The sequence below is a fragment of the Artibeus jamaicensis genome, unplaced genomic scaffold, assembly GCF_021234435.1.
Source record: "Artibeus jamaicensis isolate MK-2021 breed Jamaican fruit bat unplaced genomic scaffold, CSHL_Jam_final contig_889, whole genome shotgun sequence".
In the NCBI taxonomy this organism is placed as follows: Eukaryota; Metazoa; Chordata; class Mammalia; order Chiroptera; family Phyllostomidae; genus Artibeus; species Artibeus jamaicensis.
In genome coordinates, this window is record NW_026522005.1 from 1,170,121 (window position 1) to 1,197,508 (window position 27,388).

The 27,388-nt window shown below is 39.2% G+C and overlaps 1 protein-coding gene across 2 annotated transcripts in view; it reads left to right on the forward strand.

The window, feature by feature from the left end:
• Positions 1–458: 458 nt before the first annotated feature.
• The window catches only part of GABRB1 (gamma-aminobutyric acid type A receptor subunit beta1), a 335,719-nt gene continuing 308,789 nt past the window's right edge, over positions 459–27,388 (forward strand). For both annotated transcript variants that reach the window (XM_053655002.1, XM_053655003.1), the window contains exons 1-3: positions 459–613; positions 760–851; positions 1,230–1,297. In XM_053655002.1, the coding sequence (XP_053510977.1) occupies positions 534–613; positions 760–851; positions 1,230–1,297 (240 nt within the window). In that variant the 5' untranslated portion in view covers positions 459–533. The remainder of the gene's footprint in view (positions 614–759; positions 852–1,229; positions 1,298–27,388) is intronic.

The window sequence follows — 27,388 nt, forward strand, 5'->3', positions numbered from 1 at the left end:
AATTTGAGCCGCCCGGGCTCCCCTCCCTCCCACAGAGAAGGGGTGCGCTAAGACAGACACGCTAAAGGGCCTCCCGGGGGGGCCAGATTCTTGGAGTCCTCAAATAATCCAAATCCCCTGTTCTAGGAGCCCCGTGACTGTCAACGAAAGGTGCCAATCAGGCAGCCAGATGCCTGCGAGTTGAGTTAATTAAATAAATAAATAAACAAACCCCACAGGTTGAGGGAAGAGAGGAAAAGAACACAGGAACCTCCAATCCGTATACACATGCATGTAGAATCCCCAACAAGCAAACAGCAGGATATCTCCGACTACTCTGAGGACGACGAGCACCACAAACAGGAACTTTAAAGGGTTTGAAATCTGTTGCCTGTTCCACTAGGAATATTGTTTGCAAGGCACAAGGTGTCTTTTGGTAGTGAGCACCCTCTGCGCATGCGCAGGTCCATTCCGGAGAATTACTGCCCTGCCGCCGACTAAGTTGCATTCCTTGAATCTTCGCCGGAAAGACCATTCTTCAATCAGAGTTAGTAATGTGGAGAGTACAAAATCGAGAGAGTTTGGGGCTTCTCTCTTTCCCTGTGATGATCGCCATGGTCTGTTGTGCACACAGGTGAGCTGTTGTTTTTTCTTAGTGTTTTTCTTGTTACATGCTTGCTGGATTATATAGCTTCTTATTGGGGGGTAGGTGTGCCTGTCTATTTTTGCTGCTCGCAGTTTGTGTTCATTCTAAATACGGTCCCTACTTCTTCCCTTCAGCGCCAATGAGCCCAGCAACATGTCATACGTGAAAGAGACAGTGGACAGATTGCTCAAAGGATATGACATTCGCTTGCGGCCGGACTTTGGAGGTAAAGCTTCATCTTTTTTCAACCTGTAACCCACACCTAATTCTCCTCTACTGTCAAAGATAAATGTCCAAAAAAGCATGTAATTTTCATAAGCGTACACTACGCCCTGCGCCCTGGACACACACACGCACGCACACACACAGGATCCCCCAGTCGCAGGTGGACGAAACCCCGGGCAGAGCCGACCTTCCCGGGCCGACACACCCTCTGCATAGTCACCGCATTACGCGGTGCCCACACCTGTGTTTCTCGGCTGTCCCCTGTAAAGAGGGGTGGGGGTAGAAGGAGCCCATTCAGAATGTGGTACGCGCAGAGGAAGCCCCGTCCCCTCCCCTGCCTGTCGCCACTCTGAGACTCTGCGTCCCACCTCCCCGGCAGGGCCCCCCGTGGACGTCGGGATGAGGATCGATGTCGCCAGCATAGACATGGTCTCCGAAGTGAACATGGTGAGTGGCCTCGGGACGGGCTCTGTGGCCGGGCTTACGCAGATACGAAACGGACCGGTCTCCGTGCCCTCTGCGTTTCATTGGCGGTCATCCCGCCCGGGCCCGGGAGTCCCGCTCCGCGCGCTCTCCCCACTCGGAGACACACACGCACACACCCTCTTGCCCCTGGTTTGTATTTTGAACACACACACACACACACACACACACACCGGCTACTGCGGTGTTCCGAAGGAAACGTGCCCCGCACTATTTGGGGAAAGACGGGTGACTGGCAGCCGCGGATCCGGTGGGGCGGAGTCTGAGGTTACTTTGGCAGGGTTTCCTCGGGCGTTCGGACGCGGAGGGCACCCTCTGCCGGCGGTCGGGCGGCCTGCACGAGGGTCCTGGCGCGGGGGTCCGCAGCCTCCTTCCCGCAGGTCCAGTCCCGGGCGTCCGCGGGCCGGGAGCCGGGGCAGACCCAGCCTGGCCACCAAGCACGCAAGCACACAGCGAGGCTTCAGAGTGTCCCGTGCCTCTTTCCAGGCTCTGGCACGCCGTGTGGCAGGAGCAACAGGCTGAGACAACAGTCATGCTCGCTAATACGAAAGTGCTCAAACCAGCTTCTGGGGAGCCTTGTATTGTTCCCATGTAGGGGTTGTTAAATTTGCCCTGCGGCATCTTGCAAATTTAAGATGCTTTACCCCAGAAACTTAAGCATGCCGAAGATGCTTGATGAATAAAGGGAAGGTAGAAGGGAAGGGGCGAGAGTAACAGCGCGGCCCTTTCATTTCAAAGGGTTAACATTCTATGGTTTCCTCCCCCCCCCCTTCTAAAGCTGTTGCAAAAATGGATTGAAACCATAGCTGTCACTTTCTCTATTGGCTGCTTCGAACCACTGTGGGTAGCAGTTTTCTAGTTAGAGTTTCTAACTGTTGCTTCTGCTAACGCAGCAGGGAAAGCCTGTTGCTTTTCTAGAAACAACCACCTAGGGAACAGCTAGATCTACGTGAGCATCATGTCATCCAACCCCCACCCCAGTCCCCACTTGCGAAAAAAATATTGTGGCAGCAAAAATTTAGACAGCCTGAGTAAACCCTTTCAGGATTTTATTCATTTATAGCTGTAAAGGCTATTGAACTGCCTTTTTATTTCATTACTACTGTCTCATTATGTATTAACATGCTAAGGTTTAAGAATTTTTTTAAGATTAGAGGAGAAAAATATGTTTATAATCTATTGAATATGGCTACAATAAAAAGTGTGACTATTAAATTTCTGTATTTTATAGCTGTAACTTACAGAGTTTTATTATTTTTCTTTTTAAAACTGATTTTTTCAATTACAGTTAACATACAATATTATATTGGTAACATAGTGAGTACATATTTATATACCTTAGGAGGTGCTCACCCCAATACTAACTTACCAGGATTTAAGTAGCTTGTTTAAATACTATTTTAAAATAAGGTCTCTGATTGTTGTATGGAAAAAAGAAAACCATTTTTTAAATTAATGCACATGACTATTTTCTGACTCGGCAAAGATTTTTAACAGGCTGACTTATTTATAATATTCTGTTCACATACATGACACTACAACAAAGTACCCCAAACACACTGTTGTTACACATGTCTAGTATAATAATGTATACATATACAAATCATACCCAATCAATGTTATTGCAGCTAAAAATTAGAAAAAGCAAGTTGTTTGTATCAGGCAGGTAAATAATAATACTTTTATTTTTTTACCTTGTAAGTAGCCATATAGATAATTTATATCTATAGGGGAAAGAGTAGGAAAAGCTCAAAAGACAAGCCATGCCTTTGCCAGTGGCCCACCTTCTGTATAGCATAGTATACTTTTCAGAATTTAAAAAAATGTATAATTCTGTTGACTATATTATAAACACCTTTCCTGGTGGGATTTGCTTTTTTAAATTTTGAACTGAAAGGGGAAGTTGTGATTAACCAAAACAAACCACCACCACAATAACAACAAAAAGCTTCCTATAGCCAGCTTTTCGACTGAATTCATACATAAGCTTAGAAAAAAAAATGAATTTAATTGCAGTGCCCCTGGAAATAGCTCCTAATCGTGGGATAATATGGTTTATTTACTCACTGCAGCATGTGATTATATACATGATTTTTAAAAATATTCACCGAGCAGATAAAGCTATGGAAAATACATTCTACTAAAATACCCATTACTTTTCCACAATGGTATTAGAGATATATGGGAAAAGAGGAAGCATTGAATATTGAAAAATAATGAGACTTGATTTGCTTATTTTTTGTTTTTTATTTTAATGAGAGCTATCAAGAAGACCCAAGATTTCTTTTATCTTCGCTCATCTATGGCAAAGCATTGAAATAAACAGATTGAAAATAACTACAAGAAAAATGGAAACAATGAGGAATTTTAAGATTGAGGGTTTTGTATAAACCCAATCTGGATGGTTAGTCCTGGTTAAGAAAACAGTCTATAATCAGCTTTGGTTTTTAGATAATGTGAGGGGTAAAACATCGGTGGGAAATAAGACTAATTGTTTCTTATACTAATCATGTCTTAGTAGACTAATAGGAAGTAACTTTTGAGGTTAATAAAAAATAAGAATGGACAAAGAATATAAAAGTAGCTTTAAGGAAAATTCAGATTAAAATTAATTGCTAAAACATTGCTCATTTTTATATTTTTATTCACTACCACTATTATTCACCCATTCCACAGCTAGAAAAATAATATGATAATTTTACAAAATATTAATGGATTCGAAACTAGGTTCTGTTAATTTTTGTTATTTTTGTAATGAAGTATGATTCCATATTAGTTTATAGACTTGTCTGTTTTAACAACTAACATAACATCAAAAGTATTTTCTGATTCATATACTTCAGGATGTAAAATATTTTTCCCACATGAGAAAATAAAACAGCTTTTATAGTCAAAGATCTTTACTATTGAGAATTGTCGTTACTAAGCAGTGAATGCAAAACCTCAGAGTAATAATACTTATACATAAAAAACAAAACTTAAGGGCAAGGCTTTTGGGAAAATAATATTACTGATTTAATTAAGAATTTCTCTTCTGGCATCTTGGAATTTTATTGTGTATGTGACCCTGACTATATATTATTATTTTTTAATAATCACCTTTAAAAAACACTGTGATTTCCACTTAGTGTTATATTCAGCCCTGCATACCTCTCTTAATTTCTGCCAAGCCATATATTTGCACAAACATGCACACACTTACACACACTCTAGAGTGACTAAAGATGAACAGGAGGCCGTTGGGCCAAAAAAGAGAGAGTAGCCCCAGACACTGCCTTAAGGTAACCTAGTAAAGCACAGATAGTGAAAAGCAAGTCTTCTCTTTGTAGAATTTAATAGACTGGGGAAACATGATATTAACTATACGCAAATAAGTGGTTGAACTCTTCCACTTCAGATTTCAAGCACTACTTGTTCCTTCCTGTTAAAGAAGTGGCTTCTGATAATCCAAGTAGGAGTTCCACCCACAGAGCTCCCTGTTCCTGATAGAAAGACACAACAGTCCAAGTAACCACTCCCAGAAAACTCTGTTGAGTCCTAGCTGAAAGTAGCGATCCCCAGTGATAGATAACTAACATGGACTTATCGTTTCTTTCCTTCCTTCATGCATGGGTAGATGCAACAGGGAATGTTCCTAGAGGCATTACAAATAATGACAAAACAACCCAAAACCCCCAACGCTCAACAAAATGAGCCAATTGTTTAAATAATGCCTAAAAGAAAAGCAAGTATAATTGACCAAACACTCACTGTTGCTCAAGTCCATTCTTGTTGCTGTTGTTATTTTAATATGTGGTTCCAGGTTTCTGGCACACATTTCAATTTTGTCTAGTTACTGTCATCTTGGTAACACAAAACTGTAACCACCTGTCAGAATCCCTCCCCTCCCCATTCGTTTCTTTAAGTCAGTGTTTCCCAATCTTTCATGTGTACCTGAATCACTCTGAGATATTAAAATGTTAAACTGCAAATTCTGAATCAGAGATCCGGGATGGGGCTGGGCATTCCGAGTTGCTAATGATTTCCAGGTGATGCCAATTGCTGGCATGCGGACAGGACTTTGAATAGCAAAGGCTGCAGTGGGTTGGTCTAAGATTTAACATTATTAAGAAATGAACATTTTTCTCTTAAATTTCTCTAGGAATGATATTATTGCAAGGTTCCAAATTAAGTTTAAAGCTAATTTCTAGGTTGTTAAACAAGTAGCTGTGTTCGAAAGGAAAATTTACTGGAGTTATTGATGACAAGCAACAGGACAAAGGCAAGAGCCTGGATGACAGAGCTTGACTTAGACTAATAAGCAGTCCTCCTACTTGTGAGTCAGCCAACCTTAAATGACGGCCAAGCACTGTCACTCTGACATACTGTACTATTCTGCTGCTTTACAGAGCACCAATGACTTCCCTACATAATAGAGAGCATTGCAGCTTGTTTTTGCCCCCACTGAGGAGCTAGCAATAGCTTTGTAAAATAGCCTAAACATACTCTTGCTGCTGTCAGTAAATTCTCTGGGGTTACAATAGAATTTCTTTTCAATAGATCAAAGAGGTCAGTACCATTTCCAGGTAGGAACAGATATCAGCAGTTAAATAAAGACACAAATTCTTTTTTCTCTTACATGAGTAATCAACCAGGTCTCACTTTTATGTGCTGGGTTACAGTATTGTACCATCTGGAGAAGGTGAAAAAGCAAAAACTTACCTTTGCCTTTGTGTTTGGAGATGACAGAAAAATTGTTTTATACATTAAGCCATATCAAAGCAATCCTATGCAGATTGTTACATTTTCAAGTTCACATTTGAAAGACTATGCTCTTAGGATTAGGTATTAAAATGTGTAATACAATGAAAATAAATAGTCACATTTGTTGAATACATCCTATGTATCAGGTATGCTTATCAAGTAGCTTTTACTTTTTACATTAGTAGCTCATTGAATCCTTGAGTTAAGGCTATGCAACTATTATCACCCATTAAGATGGAGAAATTGAGGGTGTGAGAGGGAAATGTAGGTTGAGAGAGGTTAAATAATTTGTTATAGAAGTTATAGAGCTGGTAGATGGCAGAGGCCAAATTCGAAACCTAGCAGCCTTTGGAGACTGGTTCCTATCAGCTAGGCAACTAAAACTGTATTTCTGGAGTTTAGCTTTGGGACCCCGAGTGAGTCATTTGACTTCTCTGGGCTTCAGGTGTCTTCTTTGTAATATTAAGGTAAATACATGATGGTTGAACCTATTTCTAATCCAAATATTATATGATATAAATTTAGATATTTAAAGAGTTTAGGCTGTCAAATCAAGGTTCTTCCTTTCCCTCTTATTCTTCAGTTAGAGTTCATCTTATTTTCCTTTATTTTTCCATTAGATGTGTCAACTAACAAGCATTTATTGAATTCCTACTGAGTGCAAATGATGGTAGCCTCCTGGGAATATGACAGTAATATTGTAGGCAATCGGGGCTTCCTGAATCACCGTACTTGGACATGGCATTATCTCCCATTTTTTCCCTTGTTAAACACATCCTCAAAGACAGCAATGAGAAATGTTGGCTCAATTGTCTTCAAAATGAGACTTAAATCATGACTGGTTTATGTTATACTGAATATTGAAACCAAGACCAAAGTAGAACTATTTGTGTCCAATACTGTCTACTGTATTCAAACCGGAATCATTGCTACACTACTGACAAACTAGTACTTTTTTCAATGCTTAATGTTAAACAGAAGGAAACGTTTATTTTCAAGGATCTGAGTATCCTGAAGGAGTCACCCATCCCACCTAAAATCTTTCCAACAGGGGGTCTGGCAGCAAGGTGTTTATCTCACCTGAACATCACTTAGTATCAGTTCTGTGTTTGATGCTTTTTGTCTTGACATGCCCCCAAGATCTTGATAGCACTCTCAAAACACACAAGAATGAAAACTTGAATTATCAAGATAGGTAAAACATTACAAAAGTAAAAATGGTATTTCATTTTTCCAAATGACTTGAGTTTTAATAATTCAGATGGCATTGTTATTCTTGAGGATAAGTGGAAGATGGATGACTATACTCATATAATTGATTGCATGTTAATACAGAGTTTCTCTGTGAACTTTTTTGATCACTGAATCTTATTTTTTCATAATACCGTGATCAACTTTCTTGCATTTTTAGAATAGTCCTGTTTTTAGCAGATTGTGCATTTCATGAAATCTGACTGCTATCTATTGAAAGAAGTTAATTGTCAGTAGCAAATAATCTATTACTTGGCACTTGACAGAAATGTTCCTGAAAGGGTTTTATAATTAACTTCTATCAGAGGTGATAACTTAGGAAAATAAAAAGGCTGGCCACAAAAAAAGCGAAAGATACGTGGGGTTTTTTTGTGAACCCAATAACCCTATTTTAGAATTTTCATAGTCTGTTTTTCTGCCAGTAATTTTTTTCTGCTGCCCTTTTATTAAGTGCCTAAGGTATTCCCACCCTTGCAGCTCCAATAAAACCCATCATCATGTTGCATATTTAAGATCAAAGGCCATTTTTCCAAGAGCTCTCATTCCACTACATTTGCAAATAAAACAGATGTAATCTCTGTGGGATGTAAAAAAATAGTTAAAATTTCTATGTCAGAGCATGAAGAGTTTCCCTCTTTGAAATATTTTGAAACATCCATAGTTACTTTGGTCTTGGGGTATTTCAGTTCAATACATACTCACTGATAATCTTTTTTTATGGCCTAACCTAGGCTCTAGGGATGGAAATATGACTGAGACATGCCCAATACTTTCAAATATTTCACAGTGTACAAAACAATGTATGTACAAAATTATTTTAAGACAATGTGTTCGATGCTATCATAGAGCTACACAAGTCTAGGATCTTGTGGGTACACGGAGGGTTGGTTTCTAAGGCATGGTGAAAGGCTAATGCTTGACATGACCCTTAAGGAGGTAGAGTAGAGAGCACCATGCACTGGCTGCAAATGAAGAAAATCTTCCAAAAAAAAAGGAGGGCATAGGCATTGGCAGGTGTGCCTGAAAACAGCGTGTAGCATTCTGGGAACCACAGGTAGCTTGCTATGACAAGAACTTAAAGGACACAAGGAAGATTGTCAAGAGATAAGACAGAATTATAAAAGCAAAGAGTAAAACAATGTTATTGCGTGTTCTCACTTGTGTAAAAGGAAGCTTATCTATAAGCATATATTTTTGTCTATGCACTGACAATTTTTGGATGAATATATAAGAAATGAGTAATAATGTTTTTCTTGGAAGTGAACCCAATACTAGAAGTATGAGTTGGAGGGATACTTACAGTTCTTTGTATGTTCTTCTGAATTGTTTGCTTTAAAAAATCTTACACATATTTTACGCTTTCACTTTCAAAAGGCACACGCATGTACACCCAGAGAGAAAGGGTGAGGGAGAGAGAAATAATGGTGTTGGAATCAGTATGCTGAGGAAATGAATCCGAACGCTGAAATACAGAAAAGCTGCTACAGATTTTAGCAGGTGTTGTGTTGTGCATTTCAGGTAGATCATCCTGGTAGCCATGTGGGGAATGAATTATAGCAGGCTACAGCTGGGGATGGTGCTTCTGGTTTAGGAGCCAAGAGACTGTCTCAGAGTCCAGATGAGAAATGATAAATGCTGAAAGCAGAACAGTATGCTCTGCAGCCTTAGCAGCGGAAGGGCAGGAAGATATTCAGAGGCAAATCAGGGTGATTTCGTGACTGGTTAGGTAACAGAGGTTAAAGAGGAAAGGAACCTAGGATACTCAACGAGCTCCCATCTTGCATGGAGGACATGTGGCAGCATCCACCTAGAAAGGAAACACAGGTAAAGCAGCACCCACCCCCTTGCTCACCACTGAAGTGGAGGAACATATTTTCAGCACTATGAAACAAATCAGACCATGTCCTATAGGTACTTTTGGGAACACTGAGGTAGAATATGACATGTTATCATTATCCTGAAAAAGACTACTTCCTTGGTGACTTTTATAGTTCTGTTCACAAATAAGGGAAACTCTACAGAGAGAAATCTTTGGGCCCCAAAATGGGGTGGCTGAAGGGGATTGGTTAGAAATATGGAGAAAGGGTGCTGGCCAAAGACAGGGAATAGGGTGCAGTCAATTTTGATCTCTAGCAATATTGTTCTTTGTCTAGGAAGACCTAGACCCTGACAAGATTTGGTCCATACTTTGCAAATTCCCCTAGAGAAGTGAGCTTTATACCCAGTTTTAGTCGCCTTTGTAAAACCATATATTATAGATGGGGAAAGTGAATATGGGGGGAACCCACTTCCACAGCATCTGCTCTGTTCTCCACCATGTCTCTAAAGTGATTCAGAGTCCTTCTGGAACATTGCATGAAAGCAGTGTGATTCCTTGTAGAAACTGTATTTGGGGATGCAGTGAAACTGGGAATGACAGACAGTGCGTGTGAGGCCAACAGCGTGCCCTGAGAAATGAAGCTTAGCTGCCAGGAAATTAAAAAGTGACTCCCAGAGCTTTGCAAGAGAACTGAAACGTTTGGATGGCCGGGGGCGGGGGTGATTTTAAACAAGAATTCAACAGAGCCCTGTACCCCACGAATAGTCTTCTGGAGAAAGGATACCTATTTAAACAACAGCACATTCAGCAATTGTATTATTTTGTTTTGAGAAAGGAGGCAGAGAAACAGCTGGAGGGACAGATTTAAATAGGGTAGGGTTTTTAGGTAGCTGTTAGCAATCAGCTGGTCCATCCCCTTCCTAAACAAAAAAGCAGTACAGGTTTAAAGGCCTTCCGGATAGAACAGAAAAAAGTTAGAGGACAGATGTCTTGCTCCTGCTGCTGTGAGGATTAATCAGGCAAGTTGCTAGGAGTGAATCCTGCTTGAATGAGTGGGTTTATTTGGGATCCTTCCTGAAAGAGGGGGAATAGTTTTGATGAAAGCTACGGTCCCTGCCTACTCCAACCCTCTGTGACTCATGAGGAGGTTTTTCTTCTTCTGATCTATTATTTTCAAGGCAATGATATACAGTTCTGTAGTCAAGAGAAATAGTTTTGTGGTTTTCAAAGAGACAGTTCAATGACATTTATTTGAAATCCTACCTGTGCCTGGAACATTTTGTCACGTCAGAGGCCATCATTTCTCCCTCCTACCACCTGCGATCCTCTCCCACCCAAATGCCTCTCGAGCTACTTCAAACCCACAGGAAGTTATCTTTCTTCCATGGAGACTTTTTGCAGCCACACTGGAGAGAATTCTGCCAAAGAACATGTGTATTGCGCATATGAAAAATCAAGACTCTGAAAAGACTAAAGCCCCAATATAAACAATGATTATTGTTTGGCATGTATAAGTTTTTTATTTATTAACCTTGTCTTTTCCCCCCACACTATATAAGCTCCAGGAAGTTTAGGATTATATTTTATGCTCTGCATGTAACTCCTTGCATATTGCAGGGACTTAATAACAATAACATTTATTAAGATTATAAAAAATTTTCTAGTCATAAAAAAGAGTAATAATGGCATTTTAACTATTAATTCAGAAATTAATAGTTTTTCTGTCAGATCTATCTTATACCTCCATCTGTAATTTTTTATGTTGATCATGAATCATGACCTGTTTCCATAGAAACAACTTTATCACATGACATAGCTAATTTCACTTCATGACAAATATCAATGCATATATATATATGCTTCCTGACTTATGATGGGAGGTATTTTCTGACAAACCCATCCTCAATTGAAGATATTGTAAGTCAGAAATGACCTAATGCACCTAACCTACCAAACATCATAGCTCGACCCGGCCTACCTGACACATGTTCAGAACACTTACATTAACCTGCAGGTGGGCAATTATGTTGAGTTTTATCCCTAGAGCAATTGCCTTTCTCTTCTCATCAGAGGCAGAAGACACAGATGGGCATTTCCTAGACATTATGGGATGCAAACATCACAACACACAATATCTAAAAAATGGTGGCAACTCAGTACACTGTAGAGACTGTTTACCCTGTGATCGAATGACTGGCTGGAGCTGTGGCTCCCAGCCACTGCCTAGCTCCAGGAGAGAGTTTCATCCTGCACATAAGCCACCTGGGAAAGATCAAAATTCAAAATTGGAAGTATTGACTAAGTATTTCTACTGACTGTGTACCACTTTTGCACCATTATAAAGCAGGAAAATTGTAGGTCAAACCATAGTAAGTTGGAGACCTCTGTACATAAACACACATATACACCCACACAAAACAAACTTTCCTCAGCCTTAGATTATAATGACTGCTTTTCGTTTCCAAAATGTCATCTCCATACTGGCACCTGTACTATCACTGCTTCTGGAAACACTTCAGAAATTATTAACGGAAAAATTGATTGATGACTGGAAACTGAAAGGCATTTAAAAAGAAGGAAATCAAACATAAAAGGTAGTATGTAACAAGGGGTTCTTCAGCCAATCTGGAGAAGTTTTGAATGAGATAAGTTACATTTTAAAAGATAACCAAGGAACTTAATCAAATTTGAAAATAAAGTCAAAAATACATCTAATCCAGAAATGTATATATTTAACATATATGTGCATAAAATATCTTTCTATATCTATATATTTATTTATATATCTAGTCTTTTTGCTTCTAATTGTGTCCTTGCAATTACATGGTATGTTTGTTTCAAATGTCAACTTTTGTCTGAAACTCTTACATCTACACAGTAATTTGTCATAACTAGTAACTGTTAAACCAACTATCACATTAGATTGTGAAAAAAGGTTCTTTCCACTGACGTCACAGCCCCTCTTCCCTGTTCCCCACTTTCTCCCCAACACACACAAGTCAACGTATCCCAAAGAAACAACTGAGAAAGTACAGCAGAGTTGAGGCTGATGAAAAAAGAAAAAGAAGATTCACTATAAAGGTTAATAGTGTTGGACAATGAATACTTTTGACTTAGTGTAGTAGGAAGTGATTTTTAGAAGTTTTGAAGTTGGGAATGAGAGGAGGACAGTATGAAAAACTTGGAGGTTAGAACATATTCACAAAATGGAAAACCATATTCAGTCCTTGGAGAGTTACTGGCATATATCGCCTACATTTATGCGAACACCACTTGGGAGGACACTCCACAAGCCCAGTTGTCATGAAGTTTGAAGGGGATTTCATAACCTGGTTCTCTGAATTTGTGGAAGGGAATGACTTTCGGGACACACAGCTGGCATCTGCGCTGCTATGTTCAAAATCGCTGTTTTAGAACATAAGCATATATTGATGAATTAGGTTTTTGCATAGTCACCATGCAGCTGTTTCACATTTCATATCATTTGCACCTCTGGTTCTGCTAAACGGACAGAGATATGTGAACTCAAACTCAAACAAAGCAAACGCCATTATTCTTTTTTCAACACTAATCAATCTCACTGAGAGGTTTGTTTTTGAGTCAAAACAGGGAAATATTTTGGTAGTGTATATAGGGACCATCTGCATAAACTGATTTCAGATTAAATGGGAAGCCACCAGCTTGAAATGCCATCATCAGATCTCAGTAACTTCAGCTTGATTCTGCTAAAATGCAAATAGCCCTAAGAGAGGTGACAATAATGCCAGTTTTCAATTCCTGTATTTAAACCAGAGTGTGAACGAATGGTTGAATGAGAAAACAGGTCAGTTTAAGAGAGAGAGATGCAAAAAGGACATGAGGAGAAAGGGGAAACCAGTTATTTTATACTTCTGCCCAGAATCAGCAGTTTTCTGACTTCAGGACCTGATATGTCACAGTTAGAAAAAAACGGCTAAGGTGTGCTGAGACAGCATTGCTCACACGGAACCTCCCTATGAAAGGCATTTGGCTGGATTTGACAGTAATGCCAAATATTTTGTAGCTTAAGATGTGGAATCAACAAATTTGCCTCTGTTCTCTAGACGTAGCATACATGCTGACTGGGCAAGGTGACGATAACAACTTGTAGCTTTAAAAATCTGATGAATCTCATAGTTAATTTCAGTGTCTAGTAGGTAGCACATGAGTGATTTTTTTAAGTCCAGATACTCCCTATCTGGCAAATTTAATTTTGGTTTTTCCTATTAAGTACATTCCCCTTGAATTTGCTTCTGTCGGGTTATATTTGAATAATTTTAAATCACTTTTAAATATCAAAATGATGTTGTATCCTAATTTATACTCTGAGGTATAAATCTTATCACTTAAGCCCTTTAATTCTCAGTTCCATGTAAAATAGAAATAATTTCTGTTCTCCCTATTTCAGGGATCTGTGAGAATCAAAAGAGATAAATCATATACAAATATGTTCTGTATATGTGATGTATAATCTTTACCGAATGAATTTTAAGTGCTAGTATTTTTATTATTTTTCTATTATTTTCCAGGTTTTTATGAATCTTCTTTTTCCATGCCAAGACATCAGGAGTAACATTCATATCATTCATAATCAAGTATAGTAATATTTTATGGTATTTTCATTGTGCAGTTGAAATTCACATTACTTCTAATTGTGAAATTATTCTGGAGATGACCAAAAATGAAAAGGATTTCCCCCACCTTGTCTCCTGACCATGTTCTATTGGTTCTCTGAGACCTTGCAAACATAACATTTCGATCCATTGTGGTCCTCCCAAAGGTCTCTAAATTTCATGTTTTGTGTTACTCCCTGGCAAGTGGAGGAAATGAGATATATGGTTTTCCATGAGGTTAGCCTGGGGATCGGAGCCCTGGAGTTGACTTAGTTATATAGTTTTAGTTATAACCCTTCCACTTATAGGGTATGTTACCTTGGCATTAGTTAAGTCTAATCAACTGGATAATCTATTGTCCAAATATGCACTTTTGATAGTAAATGGAAACACTATTAATATTACCTGCTACAAGAAATGTAAACCAATATAGTCTTGGGAAAGCCAGGATGTATTGTCATCCTTTGACACTCAAAGCTCGAATTTCTTCATCTTTAAAATGGGAATAAATTATGCTTTCTTCTTAGGTCATTGAGACAATGTGTTGCATGACGAGGAAAATATTTCTCCTCCTCCTTCTTCCTCTTTCCCTCTCCTTCATCTTCTTCTCATCCCTCTTCATTATCATCTTATTTATTGAGTACTTACTGTGCGCCAAGAACTGTTATTAGTGCTTTATATGTAAATGTTAACAATAGAATTAGGTGAAGTAGATGAGGTGACCTAAAAGAATTTTTACAGTAAAGTTTGGATAATCAAACAAATAAAAAACATCATCTATTAGCTCACCTTTGCTTTGTGATTGCTTTATAAGAACAAAGAAAGTTGCAAGGAATTATGAGGGCTATTAAAACTTGTAGGATTTACTTTATTTGTTTAAGGAACAGACCGGAATCTTACTGAGAAGGTACATTATGAAAAGATAACTGTCTTCATGAGATCATAATTAATCAAAAACTGTACTCATTACATGGTATTATAGATAAGAGAATGCAACCAAGCTGAGATGTGTAAGAGGAGAACAATGTAGGTAGGAAGATGACGGATATTCCAAGCAGAGAAAATAGTACTAAGAAGTTTGTTGAGGTAAGATCACCAAGCATATTCAGAAAGAGAGAGATGAATTAACAGCATGTGAATCTCAAGTTCTGGAAAATCCACTTACTCCATAATGACACATAATGAAGTGTGTAGAAAAGTTAAATAACTTTCCCAAAGTTGCACAACTATTAAGTGACAGAGCTGTGACTTGCACCAAGGCAGATTGGCTTCAGAATGTATGTGTGGGAGTTAGGTCACTGAATCAGTTAGATCACAAAATGTCATTATTGCTAATAACATTTAAAGAAAAAGAGGCTTCAAAGATTAGGAAATGTGGTTAATACTTAGCAAGATGGGTCCTAAGATGAAATGCATTAGCAATTGATATTATTTGCCCCAGAGTTAAACTTTGTGAAGATTAAGTTACGGCTTGATTACTGTTTTCAGGTTTATGAAAATGTTTCATCCATTCACTGAAAGCACATTGGAACGATTGTAGGCAAGGTGTTACATAAAATGCTGTACGAGGTTCTTATTGGAAATAGGAAGAAAGAACAGGTTTGATGCTCCTGAGAAAACTCTTGAAGAAAGAAACAAAGTTTAGATTAGACTTAAGGAAGAACATCTTGATGTGATGACTGAGATGACACTGGAAGGAGCTACAAAGAAAACCTGGGAAGCGTCCATCTTTAGAATGCTTTAGAATAAGAAAAGATAACTATACCTGTCCTAGTTGGCGTGCACAGCTCTCCTGTCCAAAGGCAAAAGGGCACAACAAGAAAGAACATTCTCTTAGTCCCTTCCTGATTAAGGAATTTCACATTCTAAAAAATTTACTTGACATTCATAAACAATCCATTGTACAATCCCCAAATACCCACATTTTTATCACCTTCACAGTCTATACCACTCAAGATTACAACCAGACACTCGGAGGCTGTGGCAGGAAACTTGGCTGGAATGTCATTAATTCAGTCGTTCTTTCTAGAGCAACTAATTAATTGACCTTACAGTACACAGGACTCACACTTATATTTTAGAAAAAGTTGCATGTCACTCACTTCACAGTAGTTAATAAAGAAGAGATGGAGGAGACATTAAATTCTCGAAAGCCAAGGGTCTCTTGTAATGAGATCTTGAAGACTGTCTGGTAAGTGCCTTCTACAAAGGGCAGGCTAAGTGAAACATGTTGAGTTAAATTTGTAATATAATGTATTCAGTTCAAGTCTGTGTATACTTCTGTATGTAGTCCAGGAAAAAAAAAGACAACCCTTAACATAAAGACCAAAAATAGTTATTACAATATAATGAATATATAGCACATATTTGGGTACCAGAATAAATACTTGAGATCAATTTTTACAAGAGCCATAGAGAGAGGAATATTTAATATCCCAATTTCACAAATAAAGAACTGAGTCCAAGAAGGTTGATTTGTGTCGGAATTGTGTTGGAATACTAAATTGTGTTTGACTTCACAGCCAGGTTTGTAACCCTCTTTTAGGCTCTGAGACCCAATTCCAATGTGTATGTGTGGGGGGGAGGGGTGTCCCTCACACATACAAGCAGTTATCTGGACACCAGCTGGGTGCCCTACCATTCATCTCTATTCTGACACCACCGAGAGGTATTATCAGGTTCTACAGGTTAAGGGTTCCGTTCTACAAGACTGCCCCTCCACTTCAGATTCTAGTTGCAAACCCAGGTTGCCTGTATTTATTATCAAAATGACTATAAATCAGAGGTTTCCACAATGTCCTTTTAGGTTTCAATTCTTTTTTTGCTACAGCAGTTCTCAGACCTCAGAGGAATATTTTACTACCTAGATCATTGGTTTATCCTAAAAGGAAATAACTCGGGAGCGGACACCAGGAATAGATACTCAGGATAAGACGTGGGGAAGGGGTGCAGAGTTTGTAGGCCCCCTCCAGAAACTTTACTCTCCCAGCATCTCCATGTGTTTACTAAGGCAGAATCTCTCCAAACCCTCCCCTTTGGGTTTTTCTGAAGACTTCATTACACCGGCACGATTGATTATATCATTGGCCATTGGTGACTGAACTTTATATTCATCTTCAGACCCTCTTTCTTCCCTGGAGGTCAGGGAATGGGACTGAAAATTCTAATCCTCTAATTCTGTGGTTGGCTACCTTGGCAACCAACCCCTATCTTTAGGTGCTTCCTAAATGTCACCTCATTAACATAACAAAAGACAACTTTACCACTCTTCACTTAAGAAATTCCAAGGGCGTTAGGATCTCTGTACTAGAAAAGGGGAGGGCTGGAGGGGAAGAAGGCTAAACATATATTTCTTATTATAAAACACGATATCATGCCCATTTTCTCATTTTATCCAACAATTTTTTTCTCCAATTTAGAGTTAACTCTGAATTCTGTTATTAAGAACAACAGATCTTTATTTCTCTAAGTGAAGGGTAGGCAGAATCCCTCCCAACTGACTGAGTTTTGAAATTCAGACCTCAAACAAACATTAGCATGGGGAATAGATGGTGTTCTCACTCCGGTTCAGCATGATTACTTTCCTGGACAGAGCCTTACCATCTTCATAATCAGAGATATGAAAGAGAGGGGGAGGGAGAGAGATGGAGAAAGAATGACTTTCACCAGAGGAGAGGGTTGCTTGGAGACAGTCCAGGTTCTTGGTTCTCCCTCCGTAAAACAGGCAGAGTAACATTTTTCCTGTCAGGTTTGTTTGCAGGGGTGATTTGTTTGTTTAAGTCCAAGATGAACTCAGAAAACCTAAAATTTGTTATTTTTCAATCCACAAGATTTCCTGCTGATGGAAAGAAAGAACTGTGCCCCGGTCTGAGGTCCTCTGATGGGGGGCACTGCAGGCTCCGGCAACAGGAGGGGAGGAGCGTGGGGACTCTTGCGGGGGAGAGAGGAAGCCAATTGGACAGCCCATTTTAGGGTAGAGAAGATAGAAAGGGTTCAGGTATATTTGGTTCTTCTTATTTTTCCCACTGAACACTGAGAGAGAAATTAAACAAGAATATGTAAAGGTCAGATCATTTCATCACTGTCCTTTCAGAACTGAGAAATTACATTATGAAATGCAGATGGCATCTCAAGGTTAAAATAGCAAGTTATTATTACCACATAGCTTACAGGAGGTATTTTTCAAATCTCTGCCACACAGAAGAATATGTATTAAAAAATTTAAAAACCTCTGTTTCTTTTGGCTTGATTTAAATGATGACAGTAGAAATATGGCAATCACTTAGCTTGCTTCTGCAGAAATAAAAACCAAAAGGATTTGCTGCAGAACAGTGTGCTTATAAAGAAAGAGACATTCATGGAGCACAGTTTGGGGAAAAACAACTTGCTTGAAATAAACTGTTGTTTCTCTATTTCGGAAATGCAGAGTTAGGCTATTCAAGAGACCTCTAAATTGTGCTAAAGCCATTACAGACTTTCACCTTTACTCCTTTTTCTTTGGGTCCTAAATAAAGCATAGTACTGCTACTCACCAGTACAGATCTTGCTGTAGTTGTTCATCCCTTACAGCTAAAGAATAATATGTGCTCTTATGTCTCGGTGGGAGATTGGCAAGGACAGGCTTACCTACACACGGGCATCTACTGCAGGTTGCCGTCCCACGCAGGTACAGGCACTCACAGGTCAGATCCAGTCAGAATTTGACTACGCACGCTTCCAGGATATTGCTAATGTCCTGGGGGTGGGTTGGTTTGGGTGCAGCACAAAGTCGAATTCAGGAAAGTTATAATTTTAGGCATAATGCTTTGTGGGTTTTATTGAGGTATGAAAATATGTCTTTCAGAATGACTTTCATAGCTACAATCATCAGGCTAGTATATCATTTTGTAAGTTCTAAACCCCTTTACCTTCTGATTTTATTGGAGAGTTATTAGAAGAGAAAAACGCATGTCACCCAGCATATATACATGTGATATGTGTGTATGTATGTATATATAGTTATATAGTTATATATATCACTAGCTATAACTATATATATATATTAGTTAGTTAGTTAGAAATTCCCAAGAAGATTTTTTTGCATGTGTGGAAATTCCAGATACAAAGGGGGAAAATAAAGGCCAGTTGGAAACAGTTCAGGGAAGCAAAGAATAATTTTGATGAATAAGAGTTTATAGATACCTGCTTATTATCTTTGTTGGACAGCTGCTTTGCAGATGGCTTTCTATAAGTAGACATTCAGTACCGAAAGAAAGACTATTTTCCCCCAAATTGTCTCCTCTGCATTCAGAAGCAAATTAACAACCAATGTTCAACACCATCTCCTGACTCCTCACATTCTCTTCTCCTCACTTTAGATAAATGAAAGAAAAAGCATCACGAAATCTATTTCAGTGTTATCGATAAGTCTTCTCTCTTCTGTCTTTCCATCCCTTCCATCCTCTTTTTCCCTATGTTTCCTTCATTTAGTAGTTAATGGAGACTCACTGGCTACCATCTGTTCAGGAAAAGCAGCTCGGTGGTAAACAAATAGGTTGGTGCTTGGCCTGCCCTGGGTTCTGGCTCTTTGTGAGCACTCTCTGTTAATTTCCTTGTCTCTGAGTGTTGGGGCAGGAAAAATAAATGTCCTTCAAACTCACAGAGCCTGCTTCTGTTTCCTCAAGCAGCAGGGCAAAGTTATGTTAGTAGGAAAATAAATCTTTGGGGTGGGCCTTCCACTTGCTGAGAATAGCAGGGAGGAAGAAAGAGATGATTTCAAGGCTCTACCAGTTATTCCGTGGTGCTGAAAACAAGACCCAGGAAAGTGAAGTGGCCCTTAGTTTAAGAAACATGTTAATGAGCTTTTGGAAATACAAAATACATGCAGAGCTGAGAAGGGAAAATTCTCTGATGCCATCATGCAGGGAAGCTGAGGCCAGAATAGAGAATAGAGGGCCAGCGTAAAGAAGAAGAGTGGAGAGAGAAAGAACTGGGAAACTGGACAAGAAGTTGCAGTTCTCAGCAAATAAGGCCCAGTGTTGGGGTGGCTGAAAGAATTTAAAACAGGGCTTTTGTTATTTGATATGCTATGTTTCATTGCTGTGAAATAAGGCATCACTGATTCTCTGCCTTTTCAAAAAGTCTGATATTTGTTCAGTTGCTTGGTTGAAGTGTTTATGAGGTTCTGAGTTTCACACCTGGGTCAGCATGAAGTATACGGAAGAAAATAATCATGTACTTAAGACCAGAATGATAATAAAGGCTTAGAAGAAGAAAGTAGAGCCAGAGGTGACTGTGAAAATGATGCGGACATGCACAAAAATTCCGGGGGAAACGTGGGACTTACAACAGTACATGATAAAGGGCTTGGGTTAATTGTTTCAGTCTCAAAGGATGCCAACTAACATATGCTTATGGAGAAAATTATTAATAGCGCCATATGGGAAGCAGAAAATCCGGTGCCTAGTAGGTGCTAAATAAACCTAACCCCTTCTTTTCACAGAAATAATATGGAGACAATGCCACTATGGGAAATATGGGAAGACTTGCATTGAGGGCACAGAAAGACAATCCATGGCAGTATGGCACAATCATTGTTTCTTTCCCTCATTTCCTACCAGACCTCCCACAGAGACCTAAAACCTCATGCATGCGTACAAATATGCATATTCAGGTGCAGGGCTGAAGAGGTGGGGGGAGGGGCAGTCTGACAATTCAGTCCCTGTAGTACCTGCACAATTACTTCAAAGCATATGGACCACCAATTTAAAGTTGTTTTGCATACGGACTCAGAAGCATAGAGCTCTGATAGCCACAAAGTTCCTTAAGGCCTAGTTCATGCTGTGGCCTTTTAAATACCAGTGGTGTTGAAGTCCCAAAATAACAAAGCAATGCTTCAAACGCAGAGGCACACGCTCTATCCCTGGCCTCTTGCCGGCTCTGCTGATCCTTCTGTTTGTGTCCTGTGCCTTCTAACTTTCTGTTCAGTCCTCTCATTTTCCTCCCTGACTTTATCTTAGCATTATAAATCTTGCTGTCAGTGTGTGTACCCCTCGGTGGATTAACGTGCAGAGCATTCAGTGGACTTAAACATCATCGGTTTATACGAGCTGTCCTGACGGAAACAGAGCACCTGCCCTGTGCCACCTTTGTTCCTGAGCCTTGCAGCCCCTAGCTGGGCGTACTCCATTTGGCAAACCGTTTAGAATCAAACAACGAGGTGGTCCATAAAAAGATAAGCATGTTGACAAAAGGATTCATAATGTGAAAATGAATCCAGAGAGGTAAATGAGAGAACCAGACAGGACAACTGCATTTGTGAAATAAGCAGAGAAGGCAAAGGGGGGGGATCAGAAGGAGAGAAAATGAGTGTGCAAGCCAGTGTGCTGTGCTGCACAAGGGTGAGTCAGGAGTACAGTTAATTCTGGTGGAAATCAGAGAAAAAATTCAAATGCAAGGGAAAAAAAGGAAGAGTAGATAGGTTGGGCTCCCCTGAAACTCTGAGACTGAAATGTCTGTTTATCAGGTTATATTGGAGAATGTTCTCAGGAACAGCTCCTGTGGGGGAGCGAGGGGAGCAGCATTAGTCAAAGGGATAAGGAAACCCTTGGTAAATTTGAGTCAAGATTTAGTTATTACAAATGTGTAACTAACCCTAAGGGGAACTCTGGAGCTAAATGATCCTTCAGAATTATTTGGAATTGAGGGAGGTGGCCAGGTCTTTATACTCCACCCCCCATCCACTCGCTTCAGTATCAACCAGTCTATGATGTAGGTTGTCCCTGAGAAGGAGCTGGGACCCTGACTAGAGAGAATGTGCCAGCTAGGGCAGTGTGGGACAGAGACTCCGCCAAGAATTATTAGCCACCACGTCCGGCAACTGGAGGAGCAGGTGTGAGATCTGGGCTGAGCGTCACAGCCTCTCTCTCACACCCCTAGGGTCACAACACAGGTGAAAATAACATTGACCTGAAGTGAATTTCTCTCACAAACTCTGGAATTTAGTCTTGTACTATCACTGATCATGTCATGAGCATTGGTCTTGTCTCTTAGCTACATCTAGACTTTTCGAGTTATGTGTATTCCCTTAATCATTCCTTTAGCAGAGTAATTGTCCAAATCACAAATAGATAGAAAGGCAGACCCATTGTCTGTGGTAATATAATACTGAAATAATAAAAACTCTCATATTTTGAGAAGACAAAGAAGACTTCATAGAAACGTCTCCTGAGTGAACTGGCTCTGTACCAGTTAGAGGCAGTCCTCTATCTTCAAAATTTGAAAGAGATGATGAGGGAAAGCAGAATAGAGGTGAGAAAATGAGAATCTACTTGCTTCAGCAGAAAGAACATTTGGAACCTGAAGAGCAGCTTCGGTCTCTTGCTCTCCGGTTGCTTACCACATGACCTTGAAAAAATCATTTGAACTCAGTGAGAAACACTGTTTCCTTCATGTAATGATTAGGCATGATGCTGTCCAAGTTACCTTTCTGAACAGCAGTGGGTGTTGGATGGAAGGGCTTGATAAGGATCCATAGATAATGCCTGCTGAATGTGTCTGCAGCCCAAAAACTAGTTAAAGTATAGTTTTATTATAAGTTTATGAAAGAAATCTTTAAAAAATTTAATTTAACAAGTTGTATAAAGAAATAAAAAGATGGTTTTTGAAAACCAATAACCATAATAGAGGAAATATACTCACTCATAATAGTAGACCCTGAATTGTTATATTAATCTAGAGTCTTCATTTTTTTAAATTAAGGGCTGGGTAATTAAAATGATCTCTCATGTATGTCTGATTTCTAAACTTCATCAATACGCATCTTTTAAGCCAGCATTTTCATTAACCAAAGGAAATAAGATACTGATACTTCTTGTATCTGTTAAATGAAGTGATTTAATTGTTTGTGGAGAGATAGGTACTATAGATGTACGTGTAGCATAGAATCTGGAACAGAGATGGTTTGGAAGAATTTCAAAATGTTTAGGGAAAGAAGGTTAACCTCAAATAATTTCAGACTGCCAAACTTAATTATGGGTTGGAATGAAATGTTCTCCATTAATGCAGTTATCCATTTTGTTGAGATTGAAGGAGCTCAGGAGTGGGCTTTTTAATTGCCTGTTTTGGTGTAGAAAGCACTAAAGCGGTTACCAAGCAGACATCATTTACATAGGCACGCACTTCGTCTAAATATTGTTCCCAATGCTAATTGCATTCCCTAAATGGAATGACTTATTTGTCTTTTTTCTTCCTGATCTTAACTTAAGCAAGCTCCCCCTCCCACAGCAGATACAGAGACGCTGCATAGTAGGTGAGATGTCTCAGGATGACAGAGCTGAACACCCCGACAGACACTGTTTGCCAGCTGGAAAAGTTACCAGCCACGGACCCTGAGACCTGGAGTCCAACTGTCTCTTCACACCTCCTTCCTGTGACCTAGGCTTGCCCTTTACCTGGCGTTTTCTTATTTTTGACACCAATTACTTTATTAAAAAAATAAAAAGCCTGCCTTCAATATTAGATATGAAGCCTATTTATAACCATATTCAATCCACTGAGAAGGCTTAGTCTGAGTCTGTTTAGGGTCATTTTGCTCCTACAAAATGCAAATCTTAAGTCCAAAAATGGGTTTTTAATAGTGAAATTTCTAGCATTGGTGAATCCTAGGCCAAGGTATTCAATCATCCATGAACATGTATGAAGTAGACTCCACACGGATGGCATCTATGATGCTCGGTTGATATATCTAGATTCTAACTCTTATCCATTCTCTTATTTTGGCCATGGGTATCCATTATTCTATCCATGACCCAGTCTGGGAAACAATAGTGTCATCCTTTTTATTCAACCTAATTTCTGCCCTGAGTCCTTATTAAAAATCAAGCTTCTATTGATTAGACACAAACCCATTGAAACATAGAAAGAACCATTCTTTCAGAAATCTTTAAATGTCTCCTTTTCCTTTGGTGAAGAAAATTTAAAATCAATTATTTTCATTGCATTTTTGGGGGGAAGCTGCCCTCTCTGACTCAGTTTGGAAAGCATTTCCTCAAAATCAGTGTTTTTGCCTCACTTGAGTTTACCTGGATTAATAGAGACTGGATTCCGCAGCCTGTCATACCTGGGTTCACATGAGGCTTCCTCAGGCCCAGACATCTCAGGGCCTGTGTGAGGCAGGTAGGGTTTCTAGTCACATATAAAGACATGCTAGCCAATCCTTTTCTTTTTACTTTTATCATTCAAGTCAAATACGAACAAGGAGGAAAACCAGAGGAACATATATCAAAATGAACAAATTAGTTGGGATGAATTCCCCAGAAAATTACAGCCTGGATATAAATTGGTAGAAAGGAAGATTGCTGCTGGAATTAATTCACAGAAAGACTGAAAGAAAAGAAAAGGATTTGAACGGACACCCTGATATGGTCTTGGCCTCCACTGCACTGGCCGAAATGAGCAGGGAAAAGGAGAACAGGGGAGAGGGAGAGAGGCTGAGATGTGGCTTATCAAACCATAAGGCATGGTCCACATTACAGTTCTTCGTTCTACTTGCATATCACCAATCACAATAAAGGATAGACAAATGGATTAAAAACCTAGATCTTTCTCATTGTACCCTGGATGAGCCTTTAATCTGATAAAAAAAAAAAAAGATGCGATTCTTTTAATGATTCCAGCACACACATTTTTTGTGAAATAGCAGACTTGTGCTACTCTTTTAATATCACATGATCCACTGAATTATTAAGAAGATTATTAGTGTTTTAAAACAATTTCTTCAGAGTGTTGAGATTAATGAGAAACAAAGGATTAAATATGAAAACCTCACACAAATTTAGAAACCATTAGAAAAGAACCTGGAGAACACAATTTCCAGAACATTTAATGCTCACACTAAAGATGAATATCATGACAAAGTAAAACAGCGGGAATTTTTTTCTGAGAAGGTAGGTTATACGATGCGCATCCGGTCAATTGCCGTCCAATGAATAGTAAGTTTACTTATGTCATCTGTCACATTCTCACACACACACCCTGGCTAACTACGTCATAATGAACTTTCCAGAATCAATCCACAATTTCTCCTCATTGCTTAAATGAGTTGCAAGTCTGAGACATCTCCTGAGAGGAGTATGTTTACTTTGTGCAAATATGAACAGTGATTTGGCAATGGTCTAACTCAGCAAAGTACCGTCATCAACATGGAATAATCACAGCCTCTAAGCTAGGTATGAATTTTTTTACACAAGTATGCCACCTAACGGAGATTTTTACAGAATAGCAAAAACAGAATTGGGATTAACTAGGCTCCTGATAGGGAATGACTTTAGCTAAGATGGGAAAGTGACAAAATAGTGATAAAAGGCCAAACTCTTAGCTACAGGCCTAGCATCTGGAGACCACACAGCGCATGGCACAGAGGTCCCATGAAAATGTACAGTAGTAAAAACCACTGCTTGAAAAAGCTGCACGGACCTATTGTTGTGACAGGCAGGTGATTCATTCAGTACATAATTTTATATGGTCTGTGAGGTTAAAGAAAGCCAAGGATCCATGAGATGCTGATAATACCTAGAATTTCTATTTAGAGAACATAGCATTCACTTCTGTGCAGAATGCTCTGTCATCACTCAAGAAACTCTTATTAATCACTGACCTGTACAGAGAGGCAGGTCATTGAACAAATGAGCAAATAGAACGTACTGGGGGGAAGTCTATATGGTTTCTATAAGTGGAAATCATGCCTGACTAAACGACCTGAATCCTCTCAGGCATAAATAGGTTTTTTATAACATAAACAAATGTCTTGTAGACCAGGAACACCACTGGAAGTAATTTAATTAAACACAGAGGAAGCCTTTGACAAAGCAGACCTCAGGAGATATGTCACCAGAGGGACTTTCAAAACACTGCATATTCATGCATCCACATTGAGAGATGTGTCCCTGTGTCCAGCAGGGGTTGCATTGCCCAGCAGTTTTCAAATTGTGCCCTTGGACTTTCACAGGTGAGACCTGAGGATCTCAATGGCCGAGGGAGATGATGAGGGACCTCAGTTCAAGGCATTCTATGTTTATTTTACATGCTGCAGTTGCTCATAAGGTTTCATTTGAATGGCTAGAAAACAGTTCTATTAGATTGCCTTTGAAATACCTTCTACTTTTAGGCAGAATCTGAAATTGCCATTCTGTTCTACCCCAATGCATCTAAAGTTTTATTCACTAAAGAACTTGAGTAATCTTTTCAAACAGAAAACAATTTAAAGCAGAAAAAGTCATGATGATAAATGACACATTTTCTAGTTAGGAAATAAATAAAATTTAGTAGGGCCAACTAAAAACCAATGCTGAGGCCCCTATTATTAAATGATAAATTAATTAACATGTAGTCCATGAGAAGATTGCAATATCTAGCTTTGTAATCAAGTCTAGTATATGTAGGGGAGAATGTCCATTCATTTGGCACAAATATAACTTTAATATTAATGCTATGCAAAATTGAGAAGGAGTGCTATGAACTAATTCTGTCTTAGAGTGAGTTCTCTACACTAGGGAAGATTTAAGACTACTCCAAATAGGAGTCATTTCCCAGTTTTACTCACCTACGAGGGGTGAGGAAGCATTCTTGCTTTGTTCTATGTGGCATCCGGTGGGAAGATAAAAAGTCTTTTGACTTCTCTATTTCCTATGACAAATTCATAGATGTTATTTCTATTAATGCCGTCTCCTAGTGTCTGAGGAATAATGAATATCTTTGACCTAAAGGCTTTTTAATAACAGAGTCTTTGTGTAGTTCTGAAAATATTTTTCCTAGTATAACATAAAAACCTAAGGGAAAAAATAAGAAATTTCATGCTATATAAAGCCTGTCACTCGTCGAAGCCAGTGTTCAGTCTCTGGTAGTCAAAGATGAGTTGTGGAAGGGCACCTCGTCCCTCCAGAATACACATTTTAGAGATTGCATCCAACTTTATGGCTCTAAATATAACCTGTGTGCTGATACCATCAAGATAGAGAGCTCTGCCCCTCATCCTTTCTCCACACTTAGTCCCTATTCAATCTCCCGCCAGTCACTTCTTATTGTGAAAATGAGCAATTCTCAAACAAACACCATATTACAGAGCTGAATTTATAATCTTTTCCCCTTAAATCAACATTTCTAGTATTCTCAATTTCTGTTCAAGGAACAACACGAGCCCCGATATATGGAGTCATCTTTGTTGACTTGTGTTCTTACTACTGTCTCACACTGTCTCCAAACAAATGCACTTGAATGACAAGTCTCTGGTGTCAGCCCCTTAGGGAGTTTACAATCTCTTTCATGCTTTATAATTCATAGGTTTTTGTCAGAACAGGCTTCAAGGAATAAATATGACCTTCAATAGTGAACTTTCCTAACATATATCCTACATAGGTGACAATCTGTAAGCCATATGCAATGTCATGCAGAAAGTAATGGAACTGGAACATAAATACAGGCCTGCCAGGCTCTGAAGGTGAGAGCCTCTCAAGGTCACCATCACATGCTGAATCTCGGAGCAAGTAAACAGTAGTATTGCCATCAGAATTCAGGGGAAACATATAAATATCTCAGCTTTGCCTTATAACTGCAGACTGAAGGCAGCCCTTTGAA